At 33.2% G+C, this 17,600-nt stretch overlaps 2 protein-coding genes across 2 annotated transcripts; both read right to left on the bottom strand.

Annotated features, from left to right (window-relative positions):
• Positions 1-3,432: 3,432 nt before the first annotated feature.
• LOC131876174 (ATP-dependent DNA helicase PIF1-like) lies at positions 3,433-4,437 on the bottom strand. Its single transcript, XM_059220994.1, has 2 exons — positions 3,869-4,437; positions 3,433-3,757 (listed from the first exon to the last, which is right to left on the bottom strand). Exons 1-2 carry the CDS (start codon positions 4,435-4,437, stop codon positions 3,433-3,435), a joined length of 894 nt encoding a protein of 297 aa, XP_059076977.1.
• Positions 4,438-9,869: 5,432 nt separating this feature from the next.
• LOC131876173 (replication protein A 70 kDa DNA-binding subunit A-like) lies at positions 9,870-14,469 on the bottom strand. Its single transcript, XM_059220993.1, has 5 exons — positions 14,434-14,469; positions 14,098-14,106; positions 13,915-14,002; positions 10,892-11,085; positions 9,870-10,652 (listed from the first exon to the last, which is right to left on the bottom strand). Exons 1-5 carry the CDS (start codon positions 14,467-14,469, stop codon positions 9,870-9,872), a joined length of 1,110 nt encoding a protein of 369 aa, XP_059076976.1.
• Positions 14,470-17,600: the final 3,131 nt, after the last annotated feature.

Here is a 17,600-nt window from a genome sequence, read left to right as displayed (position 1 = left end):
GTGAAGTTTCAAAACACCCTAAAATTTTTTTTTTGTTGTCTGCAATTTTTGCAAGGGCAACACAGTCATAGATTTGAGATATTTAAATCTATTTGTAATGAGGAGATAAAACATTACAATAAAGAATGGGAAAAGTGGTCAATAGCTATAATGGTCAAATGTGAATTATTTTAAGAAAGCAAAAGGAATATGACCTGAAATATGGAGAACAAAATGAATGGATATTGGTGAAATAGGAAAGGTGATTTAGTGTGGTTGGTCAAAGGTTTTGCCTGCATTGAAGAAAGTGACGTCAGAAGGATTAATTAGGTAAAGTTGGAAAGCGGATATAAAGTATAAATTTGGAAATGACCAAAAAATGTTTGGTTGTAATTGGCACGGAGTGCAATCATGGGTATGTTGTTGCTTGTTAATATGTATCTCTACAACAAAAAGAAGAAATATGGTTAGTTTCTTAAATTCAACATATATACAATTCATGTGCTAAAAGAACTGAAGTGGCGTGGCAAAGGGAAGTAAATGTCATACCTGGGTGAGTTGTTTATGTTGCAGTAGTGACTTTTGAATGGAACAGAGACTTTTGCAACTGAAGTCACTAGAGGATAATACACAAGTGCTATAACAATGAGAATAATAAAAGCTGTTAGAAATGTTTGAGTAGTGTAAAGTTTAAAACTGATTAGAAATATATTCATTTTAGTGTTAAAAGAGTTAGAAAGTTAATTGTATCTGTATCTTTCTATTCAGGGCCCCATTGAATGCATCCCATACTAACTTGTGCTTTGTAAAGTAGCATTTTTCCACCAAGTCACCTTCATATCTTGATATGCTCTAGCAGGGAAAGAATCTTTTATTACTCGAAAAGTAGCAATGTACACTATGAAACATAATTTCTAATAAAATAACATATGAGAATCTTGTAATAATAACTTCATATCTTGATATGCGTTAGTAGGAAAAGAATCTTTTATCATTCAAAAAGTAGCAATCTACACTATGAAACATAAATTCTAATGAAATAACGTACAAGAAGGTTTTAATAATTAACAAGTTACAATAATCCATTTGCATTGCAAATAGGAAATTGGGCTATGGTTTTATATTATAAGCCCTTACCTGCTATGCCCTAATCCTCAAAACTAGCATATGGAAATTGGAGGCTTTGAGATTGGCTCAAGTTGTCTGGTGTGTTGCAGGCCTTGCATCCTTCCTTTGAAATCACACCTGGAAAGTATTTGTAAAACAAAAGTTTCACATGAGAGGGAAAGATGTAGTCATCCACAGATTTTATGTCGTTTTCTATTTAACTATCAAATTGTACAGATAAATATTTCTGATACTGTGAGATGGAGCTTAATATTGGTATACATTGAAACAAATTTTTCATAGCATATACAGAAACATAGATACTATTATTTCTCTCTTTTCTATCTATGCATATAGAAAAAACAAAGAAAAAGAACAGACTAAGCATAGCATTGTTATGTCATACCTGGGTGAGTTGTTTATGTTGCAGCAGTCAGTTTTGAATGGAACAAACATTTTTGTAACAAAAGTTATCGGAGGATAATACACAGATGCTCTAACAATGAGATTAATAAAAGTTGTTAGAAATGTTTGAGTAGTGTAAAGTTTAAAACTGATTAGAAATATATTGATTTTAGTTTTAAAAGAGTTAGAAAGTTCATGTTTTGTAGAGAAAAAGAACAGAGTAAGCATAGCATTGTTTTTTTTGTGTATAACTTTATATAATTGACATTGACAAGACGTTTTAGCTACAACTAGTGCTAACTTGAAAAGTGAGAAGAGTGCAAGCATGGGTATGTTGTTCTTTGTTAATATGTATCTCTACAACAAAAAGAAGAAATAGAATTAGTTTCTTAAATTCAACATATATACAATTTATGTGCCAAAACAACTGAAGTGGTGTGGCAAAGGGAAGTTTGTTTATTAATTGATTTTATTCAAAGATTTGTTAGAATATGCCTTGAAATAATTACATGGCCACATAAAAAGAAGAGAATGTAAACTATAAGTGTTGGGTAGGTATGCATACCTTCAATTTGCAATAGGAAAACTAGACTAAACGGTTGATTGAGAAGGTTTGTACTGGAGAGGCAATGTACTGTAGCTGGCGTACAAAGAGGGAAGTTAGTAAAAAGTGATAGAAAGCAATGTTAGAGCAGTAAAATGTGTCAATAGAGTATGCTTGAAGCAAAAAAAATGTAAATATCATACCTGGGAGAGTTGTTTATGTTGCAGCAGTGACTTTTGAATGCAACAGACACTTTTGTAACAAAACTTATCAGAGGTATAATACACAGTTCTTCTAACAATGAGATTCATAAAAGTTGTTACAAATGTTCGAGTTGTATAAAGTTTTAAACTGATTAGAAATATACTCATTTTAGTGTTAAAAAACTTAGAAATTTAATCATGGGGTGAGGAACACATGTTTTGCAGTCAAAAAGAACAGACTAAGCATAGCATTGTTTTAATTGTGTATAACTTTGTACAATTGACATTGATAAGAGATTTCAGCTACAATGAGTGCTAACTTGAAAAGTGAGAAGAGTGCAAGCATGGGTATGTTGTTCTGTGTTAATGTGTATCTCTACAAGAAAAAGAAGAAATATGTTTAGTTTGTTAAATTCAACATATATACAATTCATGTGCTAAAAGAACTGAAGTGATGCGGTAAAGCGAAGTGGAGAGGCAACGTTTTGTAGCTATATTAGAAAGAGGCAAGTTAGATAAAAGTGAAATCAAGCAATGTTGGAGTATAAAAGTTTGTTAACAGAGTATATTTGAAGCAATAAAAGTGACATATCATACCTAAGATAGTTGTATATGTTGGAGCAGTGAGCGATGTGAATCCGCAATGCATTGCAGCTGTATTATACCTGATATATCTTTAGACAATCATTGCAGTCTGTATAGATAGGAAGACTTGTGTGTGGTGTTCAATGCAGCATGGAGGATGTCTTAGAATGAATGCAATCTAAAATGAATAGTGAGGGAAAAAGAGTTAGTACGAGGGATGATTAAGAATGTACATGTTGTGAAGAGGTAAGACCATGTAAAATTGTAATTACCTTGTTGAAAGTAGAGGAATGTAACAAAGATGCTTTTAAAGCAAAAGATTTTAAGGTGAATAGATATCTGTTTGGGCAAAGAGCAGCTGCAAACGAGTTTCTTCTTTCTTTCTAATGCTTGTATATGCATTATTTTGTAGTTTGGAAAACCTTTCAAAAGAGAATGGTGGTCGATCTATATTCCATCAATTGTCTTCACTCTTGAAATAGTTGTGAATGTGAGCCCTTGCTTTTCAGTATTACCTATGTCAATGGTAGCTTTGTCTAATGTAAGACCTTGGGATTTGTGAATAGTGATGGCCCAAGACATTGTTAAAGGCACTTGTGTATGCCTGCCTCACGCTATTGGCAAAATGGGTATGTCTTTTGGATGTGCTATATCCCATGGAGGTCCATTATAATCGTTGAATTGGACAACCACATATTTTGGCAAGTCTGGTGGTTTTGTATTGTTTTCATATACAATTTTTTTTATGAGACCAATAGCGCCATTGACAAGGCCAACTTGGATCCACAAGTTAGCTATTAAAATCACTTGTTGATCAATAGAAAGTAATACTTCCAATGGTAGTTGTTCATTGGTGTCATATTCAGTATTTGTTTGCTTAGCAATTTTAGCTAAACTTAGAACGACAGGCAAATTTAATTCTTTGAGCATTTTCCTGTTATGCAAGCGTGCAGATTCATTTGTTACAAATAGATGGATCGAAGAGTCGAAATCTTTCTTTTGTTGAATAGTTAATGTTGCATTTGTCTGGCACATCAGAAACTACCAATCATGTTGGAGTGCTTGAGTGTTTCTTAAGTTGTGAAGAAGTGCTCTGAATTGTTGTTGTCTTATAAATGCACCTTGCTGGTGGAAAATAGTGTCCAGTGTTATGACAATAGTAAAAGAATGCCATAAACTGAGGGCTGTAGAGTGTGAAGCATATATAGGTTTATCCATTACAGGGGGAAGCTGAGCAAGATCACCAACAAGAATCATGGACACGCCACCAAACTTGTCATGTTGATTGTTAGGGAATGCTTGGCGTAAACGATTATCTATCTTAAGTAGTAGTTTCATGCCCAAAAAGCTCATTTCGTCTATCAGAATATATTTGATATGTTTCAATTGCTCTTGCAATGTCATTAATGACTGCCCTATCAAAGGATGCATTTCTCTTAAAGGTATGCGCAACCCTGCATGGATTGTTGTCGCTTGTATATTAAATGTAGCAACTCCTGTTGGTGCTAAAAGAAGCAATGGGTTTGCCGTCATAGGTGGAGATATGTTTAATTCTTTTCTAATACAATCTATTAAAAATGATTTACCAGTGCCAGCAGTGCCTTGAACAATCATTCGTAGAGGTGTTGTTGTAGATTGATTATTTTGATGTTGTAGAATAATGTTGAGCGCAACTTTTTGCTGAGGTGATAGCTAGTTTTCTTTTGTGTCTTGGGTGGAGATTTGCATGCTAGTGTTTTGGAATTTTAGCTTGCTTGTAGTTATGAACTGAAGGGCAGTGCAGTCTAGTTGATCAACCAGAACAGTTGCTCCCCAAAAGTGGCTAATATCGTAATCACGACGGCCTAGCATTTGCAGATCATTCTGGACAAAGTTATTTGTAGCTCCCATTTGTGAGAGCTACTCCCACTCCTATAGATTTGTATCATCTTGATGTTGAGAACCATTATTGTCACTGTCATCTTCATTTGGAAGGCTGCAATCATCTATAATCTGTTGATTTCCGAAATGGCTGTAATTTGTCTTTTTAAAGTTTTTCCAATTTTTTATAATTTGTTCCTTTGAAGCTCCTATTTCAGTTGGGATGTCACGGAATGGTTTGTATAGCAGCAATTTAGACAAACAAAAAGTCTCGAACTAATTGGTATCTTCATCTGGAGGCTCTGTAAACTGTGGATATATAGTCACAATTGCTTTTTTATCCTTGATGTGCCATTTTGTTTTTTTGCATTGAGAATTATATGAAAACCCTTGTGCTGATTGTAGCAAATTTGTTGCATTTAATTCAAAAGGGTGCTGCATATAAGCATGGATATAAGTTGTGGAAAGGTCAGCTCCATTATCTGATTTTATGACACGGTGCAGTATTTCTCTGCCAACATTTAGAGAGACAAATTGTCAGCTACAACTTAGAAGAGGCAATTTCTGTAACATATGGCAAGTTTCTTGTGCATTGATATCACAGTCTACTACTATGCCCTTCATAAATTTTTGATATGTTAATAAAATGCTATCTTCAGATTTACTTCTATTTAGTATTGTTTTCAGCATTTCAATATAGGATTGTGATTTGTTTTCTGATTTTGAAGCATACTTTGAAATGTATTGGAGGACAGCTTTTTTTGAAGTGACTGGTTGACAATCAATATTAGCTCTCCATAGTGAAAGCATCCAAGGATTATGAATATTCAAACGATCATCATTCCTTGCAGGTTTATAGCATGGGTTGTTGTCACTGTCAACTGTCAACGTAGACATCTCTTGTTGAACCCATGGAGCTTTGTAATGACATTCAAATGTGGGACCTTTTTTCTTGAGGCATGTATGTTCTGTACATTTTGTGTGTCTCTGTAAAGTATTAAGCAATGCTTCATAATCCAATGCAACATCCATGGTGAAGATTTTTTTTGTATCAGCTAGGCAAGGGTCATCCATTGCAGTGTAGTGCATTGCATTCATTCGGTCTGCTGCATTGTGAGGATTCCAAGTAGAAACATATTGGTCGAAGAAAGTTTTTGCCATTTGGACCTCATTATCATCTGTCCAATTAATGGTCTCCATATTTGGTGCTCCAGAGAGCCATAAGAAGCCATGAATATGTCCTGAGCCTTGATGTTGCCATTCATACCTATACCAATGATCCTTTGCTTGGAACAACTTTTGAATAACTTCTTCATGAAATATTGTAAATTTGTTGTGAAGGTATAATACTGTTATATGTGGATTGTAGATCACATGGTCTGTAAGTTGTTTTCTTATCAACTATGTGGTTTGGCCATCATTTTCAGAGAAAAGCCTATGCAAATCAGGCCATTTGGTATCAACAGAACTAACATAAAGAATAGTGTTGGAGGCCCCAATTGGAAGATCATTGCAGTAAGCTCTTTTCTAGATTTACGCCAATATGCACGGGTGCCTCGAAGTGTTGCACCAAAACACAACAATTGATTAGGAAGCTAATCATCAGGAGTGTTTTGCAATCGTTCATGAAGTGCTTCGATAGTGGTTGGGACAAACTCTCCCAAATTAGTTCTAATGAAGATAGTTGCAGATTGTTGCGAACGATGTCTCATAATTAGATTGTAAATATAATACCAGAATCTAACATGCTGCCCAAATCTTTGATCAGCATATCTAAGTAAGTGGAGAGTATATTCATGTAAATGAACATGCTTGATACGTGGCTACATTGGAAGTGCAACTCCAAATGGGAAAAGGGTTGGGAATGCCATGCTTAACAAGCCTATTGTATTATATTCATTTATCAGAGACAAGTTTATTTCAAGCCAAGGCATATTATTATCAGTATTAGCATCTAACTGCAAGGTTCTCTTAACTGTATCTAGTTCACGGGGTGGAGTAGGCAGTTTTGGAATAAAAGATGATGAAATATCTGCATCATATTCATTGCAATTGTCCAGAAGGTCTTCTGTTGATGGAATACCTATTACATCAACATGTTCTTCTAAAGAGCGCAGCATATTTGATATATCTATTGTAGTATTAGGAAGCAGGTTGACAGCATCAAAGTCTATGACAACATCATTATAGTATTGGTCATGTTGTATTTTATAGCTCAATGCATCCATAACATGGAATTAATTCACATAACAATCATATTTTGTGCCTTGAATATTACTTCGGTGGACAATAAGAACTTCAAGGTCTTTTAGTTTTCATGGCAAAAGCTTTGCAATTTCAGAAATATCTTGGGGAAAACTTATTGTGTGACCAGAATATTTGTATTGGCCACCTCTTCCATGTCTGACTTGCAAAACAGGAGCAACCCTAGCTATAAGCATCTCTTCTACTTGGGTAAGTTTTTTTAACACAACAGGTTGCTCGCCTACGTCTAAGTTATTTGCCAAGGAGAAACGATGAACACCATTTTCAAAAAAGCATCTTGAACAAATAATATGTTGTTGGTTCCCGCATAGAAGCATTCCAATATATCTTTCCTTACAAATACTACATGTTTGAAGCATGGATAGTGAATCAATGCGATGGCGGAAGGCTTGCAATGTTTGAATGTATTGTACATAAGAGAAACAATTTTTTGTGCATTGTTGTGTTGTTGTAGGCTGCAATATTGTCTGATGGTATAGAGGTTGCCTATTTTGTGCTACATGTTTTTGTTGTAGTTTGCTACTATGCAATGAAGGTTGTTGTATTTGTTGCGATACAATACTGTTCTAGCCAGATGAGAAAGGAAGGATTTAATTCAGAATAAGCAAATCCGAATCCATCATCTGTGGGGTGTCGCATGGTGCCGGTGTAGGCAAGAGCATTTTGTGTTTCATTCTCTCCAGGCGACGCTTTTTAGAGATTTCTTCTCTATGTTGTTCATAATAGCGATAATTTTGTTCTCTTTTTTTCGCTTTCCTAAGATTGCATCCTTGTGGTGTGCTCTGCATTAATATTTAAGACAATTTAAATGAACAGAGCATATAAGATGTTGAGTGTGCAGGAAACAACTGGTAAAGATAGTGTCTATGTTGTAATCTATATAGTTACATTTGAAACTTTTGTTTGATGCAATCTTTGAATTGCACATGTTAAATACTTTTGCACAAAGATTAAGCACATGACCATACAGATAACTATACATTCATTAAGACATGTATGCACATAAAAGAATATGGCTAGAGACAAGGTTACTTACATATGTAGGTACATAACTTTCAAGAGACACAATGTTGTGCATGTTCATATCTATGCACCGTGAGTGGCTTCCTTTGTGTGAGCATGTTTATAGGTGTGTGGTACTTTGCAGCTATGTCAAAATGTATTTGTATGGTTTTTCTTTATAAATGTATATACCAATTTCCATGATATACACATACATGTGTACGTATTTCTATATAGAAACAAAAACACATACATACAATCATTTATACAGTGGTACATACATGCACATAAAAAAGATGTTGCAAATGGATTTACTTACGTATGCAGGCACATAACTTTCAAGATATATAAGATTGTTCATGTGTATATATATCTGTTGTGAATGCCTTCCTTTGTATGTACATGTATGGAGGTGCATTTATGGTTGTATGTATGCGAGTATGCAGCTGTGGAGGACCATATGTATGCATGTACATGTATGGAAATATATGTAAATGCACATAGAAATCTATAGGTATCTTTGTATATCGCGATACATAAATGGAGATATTTATCTTTATGCATGGCGGTAAATATTGGAGAGAACATATAAGGCAACAGACATTTACATAAATTGAATGAATGCAAAGAAGAATATGAAAGCTGTTGGATGCTCAAAACTTGCATTTCAATTTACAGTTCAACATTAATGAGAAGCACAAGTGTGTCTGGACCAAGCATCAGAATGTATCTAAAAGGATTCAAAATATTACAATAAAAGAAAGAGACAGGTCAACAAAATGCTTTGAATATTTAATAACAATAAACATAAAAGAACATTGTACAAGATATTGACATTGCAGATTATAATTTGAAATAGGCAGGGAAAGCGTGGTGAAATAGTATAATATAGAAATCATGATTTTAAGATCAGGAAATTCGTTAAAACAACATAGGTTGGAGCTATTGGTTCTTGTTTTAATATTTGCGTCAGTGTGTAATCTGTATGGTTTGTTTCTTATCATATTTGTACAGCATAGTATAAATATAGTTAAAAAAAATAAGTTTTTTTGGAGAACATGGTTGTTCAATAATTACATAACATAAAAAGGCACAAAAGGATCTAAGATAATAAGCTGGAAAGAAGGAAAACTACATTTTTTTTTTTTTTATGATTGGAAGCATGACAGAACAAAAGCAATGTCAAAAACCAAAAGTCCTAGACAGCCAAAAGAACACTTTAGATAGTGTTGATATAGACAACATCCGATAATTTAGTTCTGTTTGTCGATGACCACTAAAAACTAGGAACAAGCTATCTATTGTATGAAGATCAAAAGGCCCGTGGAAAGCATCACTATCTAATTGGTTTGGAACTATGCAGTTGTAGTCATCTAAGCAATCTCTGCAAGCAGAAGAGCACTTTCAGCCTGGTAATCAATTCTGGCAACTTTGGTTATCGTTGCTTTGAGCCTGGGTTCTGAATTGTACATGTCTGTTGTAATAGAGAGTGTGAAAACAAAGGAAGACAAAAGCACATGCTTGATAATGGACTGAGGTGTTTTTTGTGTAGTCAAATCGTATTGCAGGATGTAAAGCTCCTTGGCAGATATTTGCAGTATATCTGTGCCAACCTCATTAAAGGCAGTAGCCCAAAGAGGGCCTGTATGATCTTGGAGCTTCATTTGCAATAAGTATTTATAATTGCATTCTGGCACATTAGTTTGACATCTTGAACAAAACCATTGATTATCATTTTGCTGGGCACATTTCTTTTTACATTCTTTTCCATTAAATTTCAAAGGGCAGGCTGGATAGCAAAAAGAATCAGTTTTAATGATTCTCACAACAGCCCTAATAGTACTTTCAACTGTTTCAGAGAGAACACTTGTATGCTCTAAAACAGCTGTGATTGTCATACTACTATATTGTGAGTTAAGCTACCAAGCAACACACGATAGCGGTAAGAGGGCATCTGGAATCTTTCCTCTTGACATAAGTGTCTCTGTTTCAGGTATAGAAGGGTTTATATTTAGAGTTGTTGTTGTGGTTGTGTTGATCACCTTTCCATTGAAATAACCAACATGAGCATTTCTGACTGCAAGCACAACAGCTGTTTGGGTTGTGTGCATGTTCTTCAAATCTTCACCTAGCTCTTGCCATGTTGCTCCCCATAAGTTAACATCGATAATAAAACTTGAGGCATCATTTATTTTTATAGCTCTCTTTGTTACTTCGCTTCCATCCTTCCTGCGAATTAATGAGGGTTCTCCAATAGCAACTACAATACCAATAACATCAACTAAAGTGTTGTTGGTGCAGTATGTAATTTTATTGATTGGTGTGAATTGAGAATTATTTGCTTCACTTTCAACAACAGCATCACAACGCTTCAATATTGAATTGTTCTCCAAAGTTATCTCAAGATGGTTGTTAAGCTTATTCCATTTAGTGTTAGCTTCTTTAACGCAACCTTTTGACACAGTATAATATGTTCCTGGTTCAACCCTATGATAATGCATTTCTGCTACATCACCAAAGCAAGTTATTCTAATTTCAATACCTTCATCATCTATCATGTCAAAGCTAAATACTTGGCCAGTGGACTTTGGTGTATTGTACTGATGCATCTTCCTCTTGTTTGTCACATGCCGCTTTATCATCCATTTATTTTGAAAGGGGTTCAAGGCTTTAATCGGGCTGATATTAACAGAAGATTCATGCTGCACAGGTGGGAGGTGAATTCCAAATTTAAGGGATCATTTAGTTGTGGCAGGTGTGTCTCAACCCAACATTTGTTGTTCTTGCTCTTTAAATAGATATCTAGGTTTGCCAAGCAATGGAGAATTGGTAAATTTGACAGCAAGGCTGAATATTATTATAGTCCTGTAAAATGAACAAAATAAGAGGTTGAATAATCTAGATAGTGTGGAAAGGGAGATTTGAAAAGCCAAGAACAAACCAGCATAACATATAGAGGGCCATACCTCGAGTTCCAAACATTTCTACAAGCATAAGTTGTCAATGATAGGATAGTGCCAATCTTTAATGTCTCTGAAAGTAGCAAACCACTATACTTAGGTGGGAGTATTGCCAATTGCATGTGCATGGCATCAGACAAAACAACCTTATACCGAGCATTGTCATTTTCATCGTCTATCAATTTTTCAAAAGACAAAAGCTGAAGCACTAGAGAGGGGACATCATCCCCAGCGTTGATGCAGAGGAGTGCATGTGGGGTGAATTGTAGATGTGGTTCCACTTCCTACAAGGATAATAGAAGACAACCAAACAGATACACAAGGTCATGTACATTCATACGCATTGGCATGGGCATGGCAGCCCTTTTTTTTTTGGAGCTTCCAATTTGTATTACTATCTATGTGTGTTTTTGTTTACAGGTGTTATTTTTTGTGTGCATGGACAGATTATAGATTGATGTATTGAAGCATGCAAATGCACAAGGACAATGCAGAGAACATCTGTTTCAATTTATTTATATATATAAATACATAAACAGATGCAAAAAAATAGTTCAAGCAATGACATATGTTGGTATATGCCCTTGCATTGATGGATGAGAATTCTACACAAAACTAAAGAACAAATAGAGATATAATCTTTGTAAATAATATGAATAAGAGAAAACAAATGTATAAACAAGCTCACCGATGTTTCTGTAGAAGGTTGTTGCGAGGCAGCAGGAGAGGCCATCGAAGATGACATGGTGGCCACTGTGTCTAAGAGATGAGGAATGGGGTTTTGAATGGTGAAATAGTGAGTCTATGTCACAACAATTAAAATAAGTGAATATATTTCAACGGTAAGCACAACTCATATTGCACTTGGGATCAAGAGAAAATCTTCAGTCCAACGAGATCGCAATGAAATTTCAAAGTTACAATCAGCAATGTATATGTATAGTTAGAAGACAAGCACTTATCAAGAACACTTGGAATATCCTTGTCCACTTTTAAAGAGTTTTAGTGAAAGGAAAATTAGAAAATGCTCTAATCAGCGATAAAACAAGTGCTGCATAGATACAATAAATGCCTTTTAGACTCCAGTAAATTTCTAATTACTTATATATGCACAAATGTTCAATATGTAGGTTTAATTGGCTACATCCCTATTGGTTATTTTGTGATGTATTTATAATATATTAGTATAGCATATTTGTCTTAAGTGTGCTTTTGATTCGGTGAATCCTGTAAATATGTGTGAAAAAACCAATTATATTCCGATGTGATAAGCTACATTAGATGAAATTAATGAAATAGAATGAATTTTGTATTTGGTTTTGCCAGCCATTTAAGGCTGTACATTAAAAGTGAACTAAGTTAAATTTATTTCATAGCTTCCTAAATGTACGATGTTCAGAGTATTTAGTTGGAGGGTCAGTTTACTACCAATCGATTGGTATAATTAATTCACAAATCTTAAGACATGCTCTGCTATCCCAATTTAAATTTAAATGGTCAATGAATGCTTCTTTTGATATTCTTTATATTTTTTTCACTGGAAGACATACGGTTCAATAGTACAGAGCTCTAAGTGGAAAACCCTCAAACTCCTAATGCCTTGTCCATTCTTCTTCTATAGAATTATTCCTTCATGCCTTAGCTTAAGCAGATTTTCATAATTTAAAATGTGCAATCTTTGGAGTTATGCCCATTTCCAAGAAGGAAAAGAAAATGGAAGTTTACGAGAACTTGGAGAAGATTGAGAAGATTGGAGAAGGAACTTATGGTAAGGTATACAAAGTGAAGGACATTAACACAGGTTAGATTTTCGCACTTAAGAAGCTCAAGATCAAGAATAATGATGAGGGAGTTTCTGTCAGTACAGTAAGGGAGATATCACTCTTAAGGGCACTTTCTAATAGCTCTTACATTGTAAGGTCAGAAATGTATACACCACCTCAATGTAAACTGTCAATTTGCAAAAAAAAACTACACAAATACTTCAAAAAAAATTGTGTATGAGTTTTGAGTTTCACAAACAATGAATTGATTCTGCATTGGATGTTTTATCAGATTGGTTTCTCGCAATCTTTACTTTTTATGGTGAGAGGGGCGTAACCCACTTGAATAACCATAAAAAAGCTTATGTTAAAACAATGTACAAAAGAATTGAAATATGATGTCATCTTACCATCTTAGTGACCCATTATCATGTTTAAGTTCTGTGGTACTGAGTGTTTCTCAAAAATTTAGTGAGCTTAAAAGTCATAAGAATCAAGATAACCATCATCAAACAAAATAAAATAATAATCAAACTATGCAAAAATTGGTATAGAAGTTAAAACCACAGGGCAATACTGGTGAATTTATCCATCGATAAAACCCTAAGAACAAAGGTATCTCCAAGTTATGCAACTTCAAAAAAATACTAAACATGCATGTTTTAAATTTGCCCCTTATACAGTGATGTTAAACAGAACTATACAGATTTTATTATCACAGCAGAGTATATTAAATTTTTGGCTGATAGAATAGTTCATGGAAGTCCGTTGCCTTCATGGAGACCCTATATTAAAACTTGTTAATAACATTGGGCTACATCCCTATTGGTTATTTTGTGATGTATTTATAATATATTAGTATAGCATATTTGTCTTAAGTGTGCTTTTGATTCGGTGAACCCTGTAAATATGTGTGGAAAAAATAATTATATTTGGATGTCTTTGAGTTTGACAAATATCTGTAAATTTAACTATGTTCTATCATCTATATTACCAGATATGTTTTCTTGCCTCCAAAAGCAATATGTTTATATGAAATCCCCTGTTCAACAGCTATACTGATGAATTAGTATTTTATTGTAGGCTATTGGATGTGAAACAAATAAGGAACAAAGTGGGTAAGCTCATTCTATATTAAATTCTTAGGAAATAGGTTCTTATATTCCCTCAGCAACTCCACCACCTGTTCACAGTCTATTCATGCCAATAAGCTACAATATTAACTATTTTAGGGAACTCACCTGCAAACTTGAAACAAATCTTTAGAGCTTCCATCCTTTTCTCCTTTGAGTCAACAAACGTAAACAAGGCAAAGAAATCACCTTCTTCCTGCAAAAACCCAAACAGGCAGCAAACATTACGTGAGAAAACTAAAGAAAACAACAGGAAAAAAAACTAGGCTTCGATCCCACAAAGAAAAACACCTCACTCACCTGCAAATTTCAAAGAAGTCTCCAACAGAAGATTACGAACGTAGTAGTGGAGAAGGTAGATCTACACTTCACATAAAATGACCAAAATGACTGGAAAACAAGCAAGGATGTAAACAAGAAAAGCAACACCTCGTTTAACGCAATGCTAGTTTCCAAAAAATAGCAAGGATGTAAACAAAAAATAGCGGCACCTCCTCGTTTAATTAATTCATATTCCAACTGGTAGTAATAAATGTATGCCCGGTGAAATAAACCCTTCGAGTTTGCAACGTGCGAAGTAATCTTTCCAACTGGCAGTAATAAATGTATGCCCAGTGAAATAAATACCATTGCCCAGTTTATGCCCGGTGAAATAAATGCCATTGCCCTATTTTCAACCACTTTTCTTTCCGATTCTTTTTCTCGGATGGTTGACACTTTCCCGGCAAGCAAACCCCCATACAAAAAGCCTATCGGCCTAATAAAATGTTGGGATTGTCAAACACGCTTAGACATAAAAGCAATATAATAGAGTGGTGATGCTGATATGGATTGAGAATTTTATGATTTTTGGATTGTCTAGCACATAGATAACTATTATTTATTTTTTTTATTTTTTAATTGTTAAATATATAATCATAATAAATTATTATTAATTTGTAGTTTTATCATGTGTTTTTATATAGACATGACAAATTCATTCACATCAAACAAATTAATTTATTTAATATTGGATGGTGTTGATGAACACTTTTAGAAACATGTTAGGTGAAGATTGAAGTGTTTTAATCTTCCTTGAACATTATGCAATTCCTTTTATTTTTCTCTTCGCACTAATTGAATGATGAGATATTAGTATCTATGCTTTGACATGTTGATGCAAACTATATTATGAATAATATATTCCTTTGGAATTTATGAATTTGATGCTCCAATGATCATACATTTTGTGTCCTCGATACCCCATGATTTGTATCAAAGTATCTTAAGACGTGTCTTTAAATATGTCAACATATGCCTTGTTCCAAGTAAATTGGTGCATAAGTGGATAAATAATGGTAATCTTTTTAATTAGATCAATAGAGAATTTGTAAGAGGTTGACTCATATTTGTCAAAAATAATTGCACTATAAATTATGTCTGCGTGACATAAACATGATGATAATTAGAATCATGATTAAGAACATATATAGATAGATTTGTAAGTTGAATCAATGTCACACATAAATATTGTAAATGAGACCCTCCTCATTTAGCTACATAAATATGTTGAACTTAAATTTAACTCATGTAGTTTTCACAATCGACCATTAAGATAAGTATAGTAGATTTTTAGATTAAAATATATACAAATTTTATTAAACTTAATTTTTTTAATATTTTTTTATTTTTGATTTTAAACATAATTTTAACAAACTCTATGAATATGTTTCTCTACCAATTTTTTTTTCATTATTACACTATCCTTTTATCAATAAAATTAAATAAAAAATTACTGAATATCTATTATTAATATTTTGTTCAATTACAATGTTTTCATTATTATTATTTTTAGTCGTGTAACATTAGTGGGCAAGTATAATGTTTCGCTTTCCTAAGTTCTCTGGTCATACACGCTCCCTCAGTGGATTGGATTTTACATACTTTCCTTTGGCGTGCCACAACAATTGTGTGGAATTTCGTTTTCGGTAAAAATCCGAATAAATCAACCATATCACCATACCCAATTTTCTAATTCCACTTGAGAAGAAAGGGGCTTTGACAAAGATAGATTTGAATGGCGTATTCTACACTCTAGAAGAAAGGGGCACTGACAGAGATCGATTTGAATGGTATTGACAGCCTGAACTTCATGTGCATTATAAAATGTTTGGATTGTCCAACACGCTTACCTCTTTCTCAGAAATTTGGAAATGCCAAGGAAATAAGGTTTCAGAAATATGGAATAAATTATATTAGATTTGAAAGCATTATATTTATATTTATTTCTCAGTTGTTTCTTAATCGTGTGGAACTTTCTTTTGTCGGCACTCTTAGTATTAATTCACCACGCTCCATTTGAACGGCGTATTCACAGCTTGAATCTTATGTGCCGTACAAAATGCTTGGTCAAACACGCTTACCTCTTTCATACTGTCTAATTTGGATAGCGAATGAGGGTTCAAATTTTTTGAATAAATTCTATTAGATGTGAAAGCAATATAATAGAGTGGTGACACCCATATTTATTGAGAATCTTATGACTTTTGGATCGTCAAATAGATAAGAGATTATATTTTTGATTTTTAATTTTTAATTTTTAATTTTCAACACATAATAAATTAGTCTTGAGGAGAAAAAAATTCATCGATAGAAAAATAATGATAAATAAAATAATCAATTTAAAAATTTGAAATAAAATTGATCATCTTTGATTTGAATGGTATGTGAAGAATTTCAAATAGGGAAGACAAAAATCTATTTTTATTAAGTATTATTGTATAGTTCTATGGATGGACTTTTTAGAAACTAAAATATGTTAAGAGATGAAATTTCAAATTATTTAAAATTCGAAAACTAATTGAGATTTCAATTTCGAGATAATAATTTTGAGATAAACGCAGTGACCCATGTAGTACATCAGTTAAAACACTTGCTTGGTTAAACCGCCACCAAGGTTCAAATCCCTAGCTGCTAGGCTCATAGGCTTGGTACTTTCGCTGGACTGATGTCCTCGTAGATTTGAACAAAAACAAATAATAATAATTTTGAGATAAACAATGATACATAAGGATGCATGTATAGATTTCAAGCTTCCATAATCCTAAAAAACTTGGTTTGTCTAGACAGTTAGATCACTTGGTGGAACTTGATAGGGTTGTTTAATAACCTTGCTTTGTAATTCTTCTTGTTTGAATAAATTTTAACCCGTCTTTTATTAATTGTCATATTCAATGTCGTAAATTATAAAAGTTAGATTTCTTTAATCTATTAACATTTAAATAACTTTCAAATAAAAATTGCTATGAAATTATTTGGTTTTCAAAATCTCTTAAATATAATAACATTTCAACTAAATACAACCACTCAGATTTGTAAATTCCATATAATCCAAAAAAAAAAAAAATCCAAAACAACTTTCTTTGTTCATAATTAGAAATTTTAGATTACATACTATAAACAAGGGATGAGAGAGAAATTTTAATAGACATTAAAATTATGTTTTTCACTAGTTGATAGTTGTTAATATTCTATTTATCCAAAAAAATGCCCCATTTACAAAATAATTGGAATGATAATTATATTTTATCTTTTTCAAAATAATTGATTATTTTCCACCATGCATCAATGTGTATTGAGCATGGAAAAGTTGTTCACAATTTGAAAAGTCAATTCAATTAAAGAAGTGATCATTAAAAATAAGTGCCATGTAGTGGTGAGTACTTGTTGATATAATATTGTAATAGAATTAATAAATCTAACTATTATTATCTAAATAAATAATAATGATCCTTTGAATTAGTTGGTTATTAGTC

This window comes from Cryptomeria japonica, chromosome 5, assembly GCF_030272615.1.
Source record: "Cryptomeria japonica chromosome 5, Sugi_1.0, whole genome shotgun sequence".
NCBI classification, from domain to species: domain Eukaryota; kingdom Viridiplantae; phylum Streptophyta; class Pinopsida; order Cupressales; family Cupressaceae; genus Cryptomeria; species Cryptomeria japonica.
This window is presented reverse-complemented; position numbering and strand designations above follow the sequence as displayed.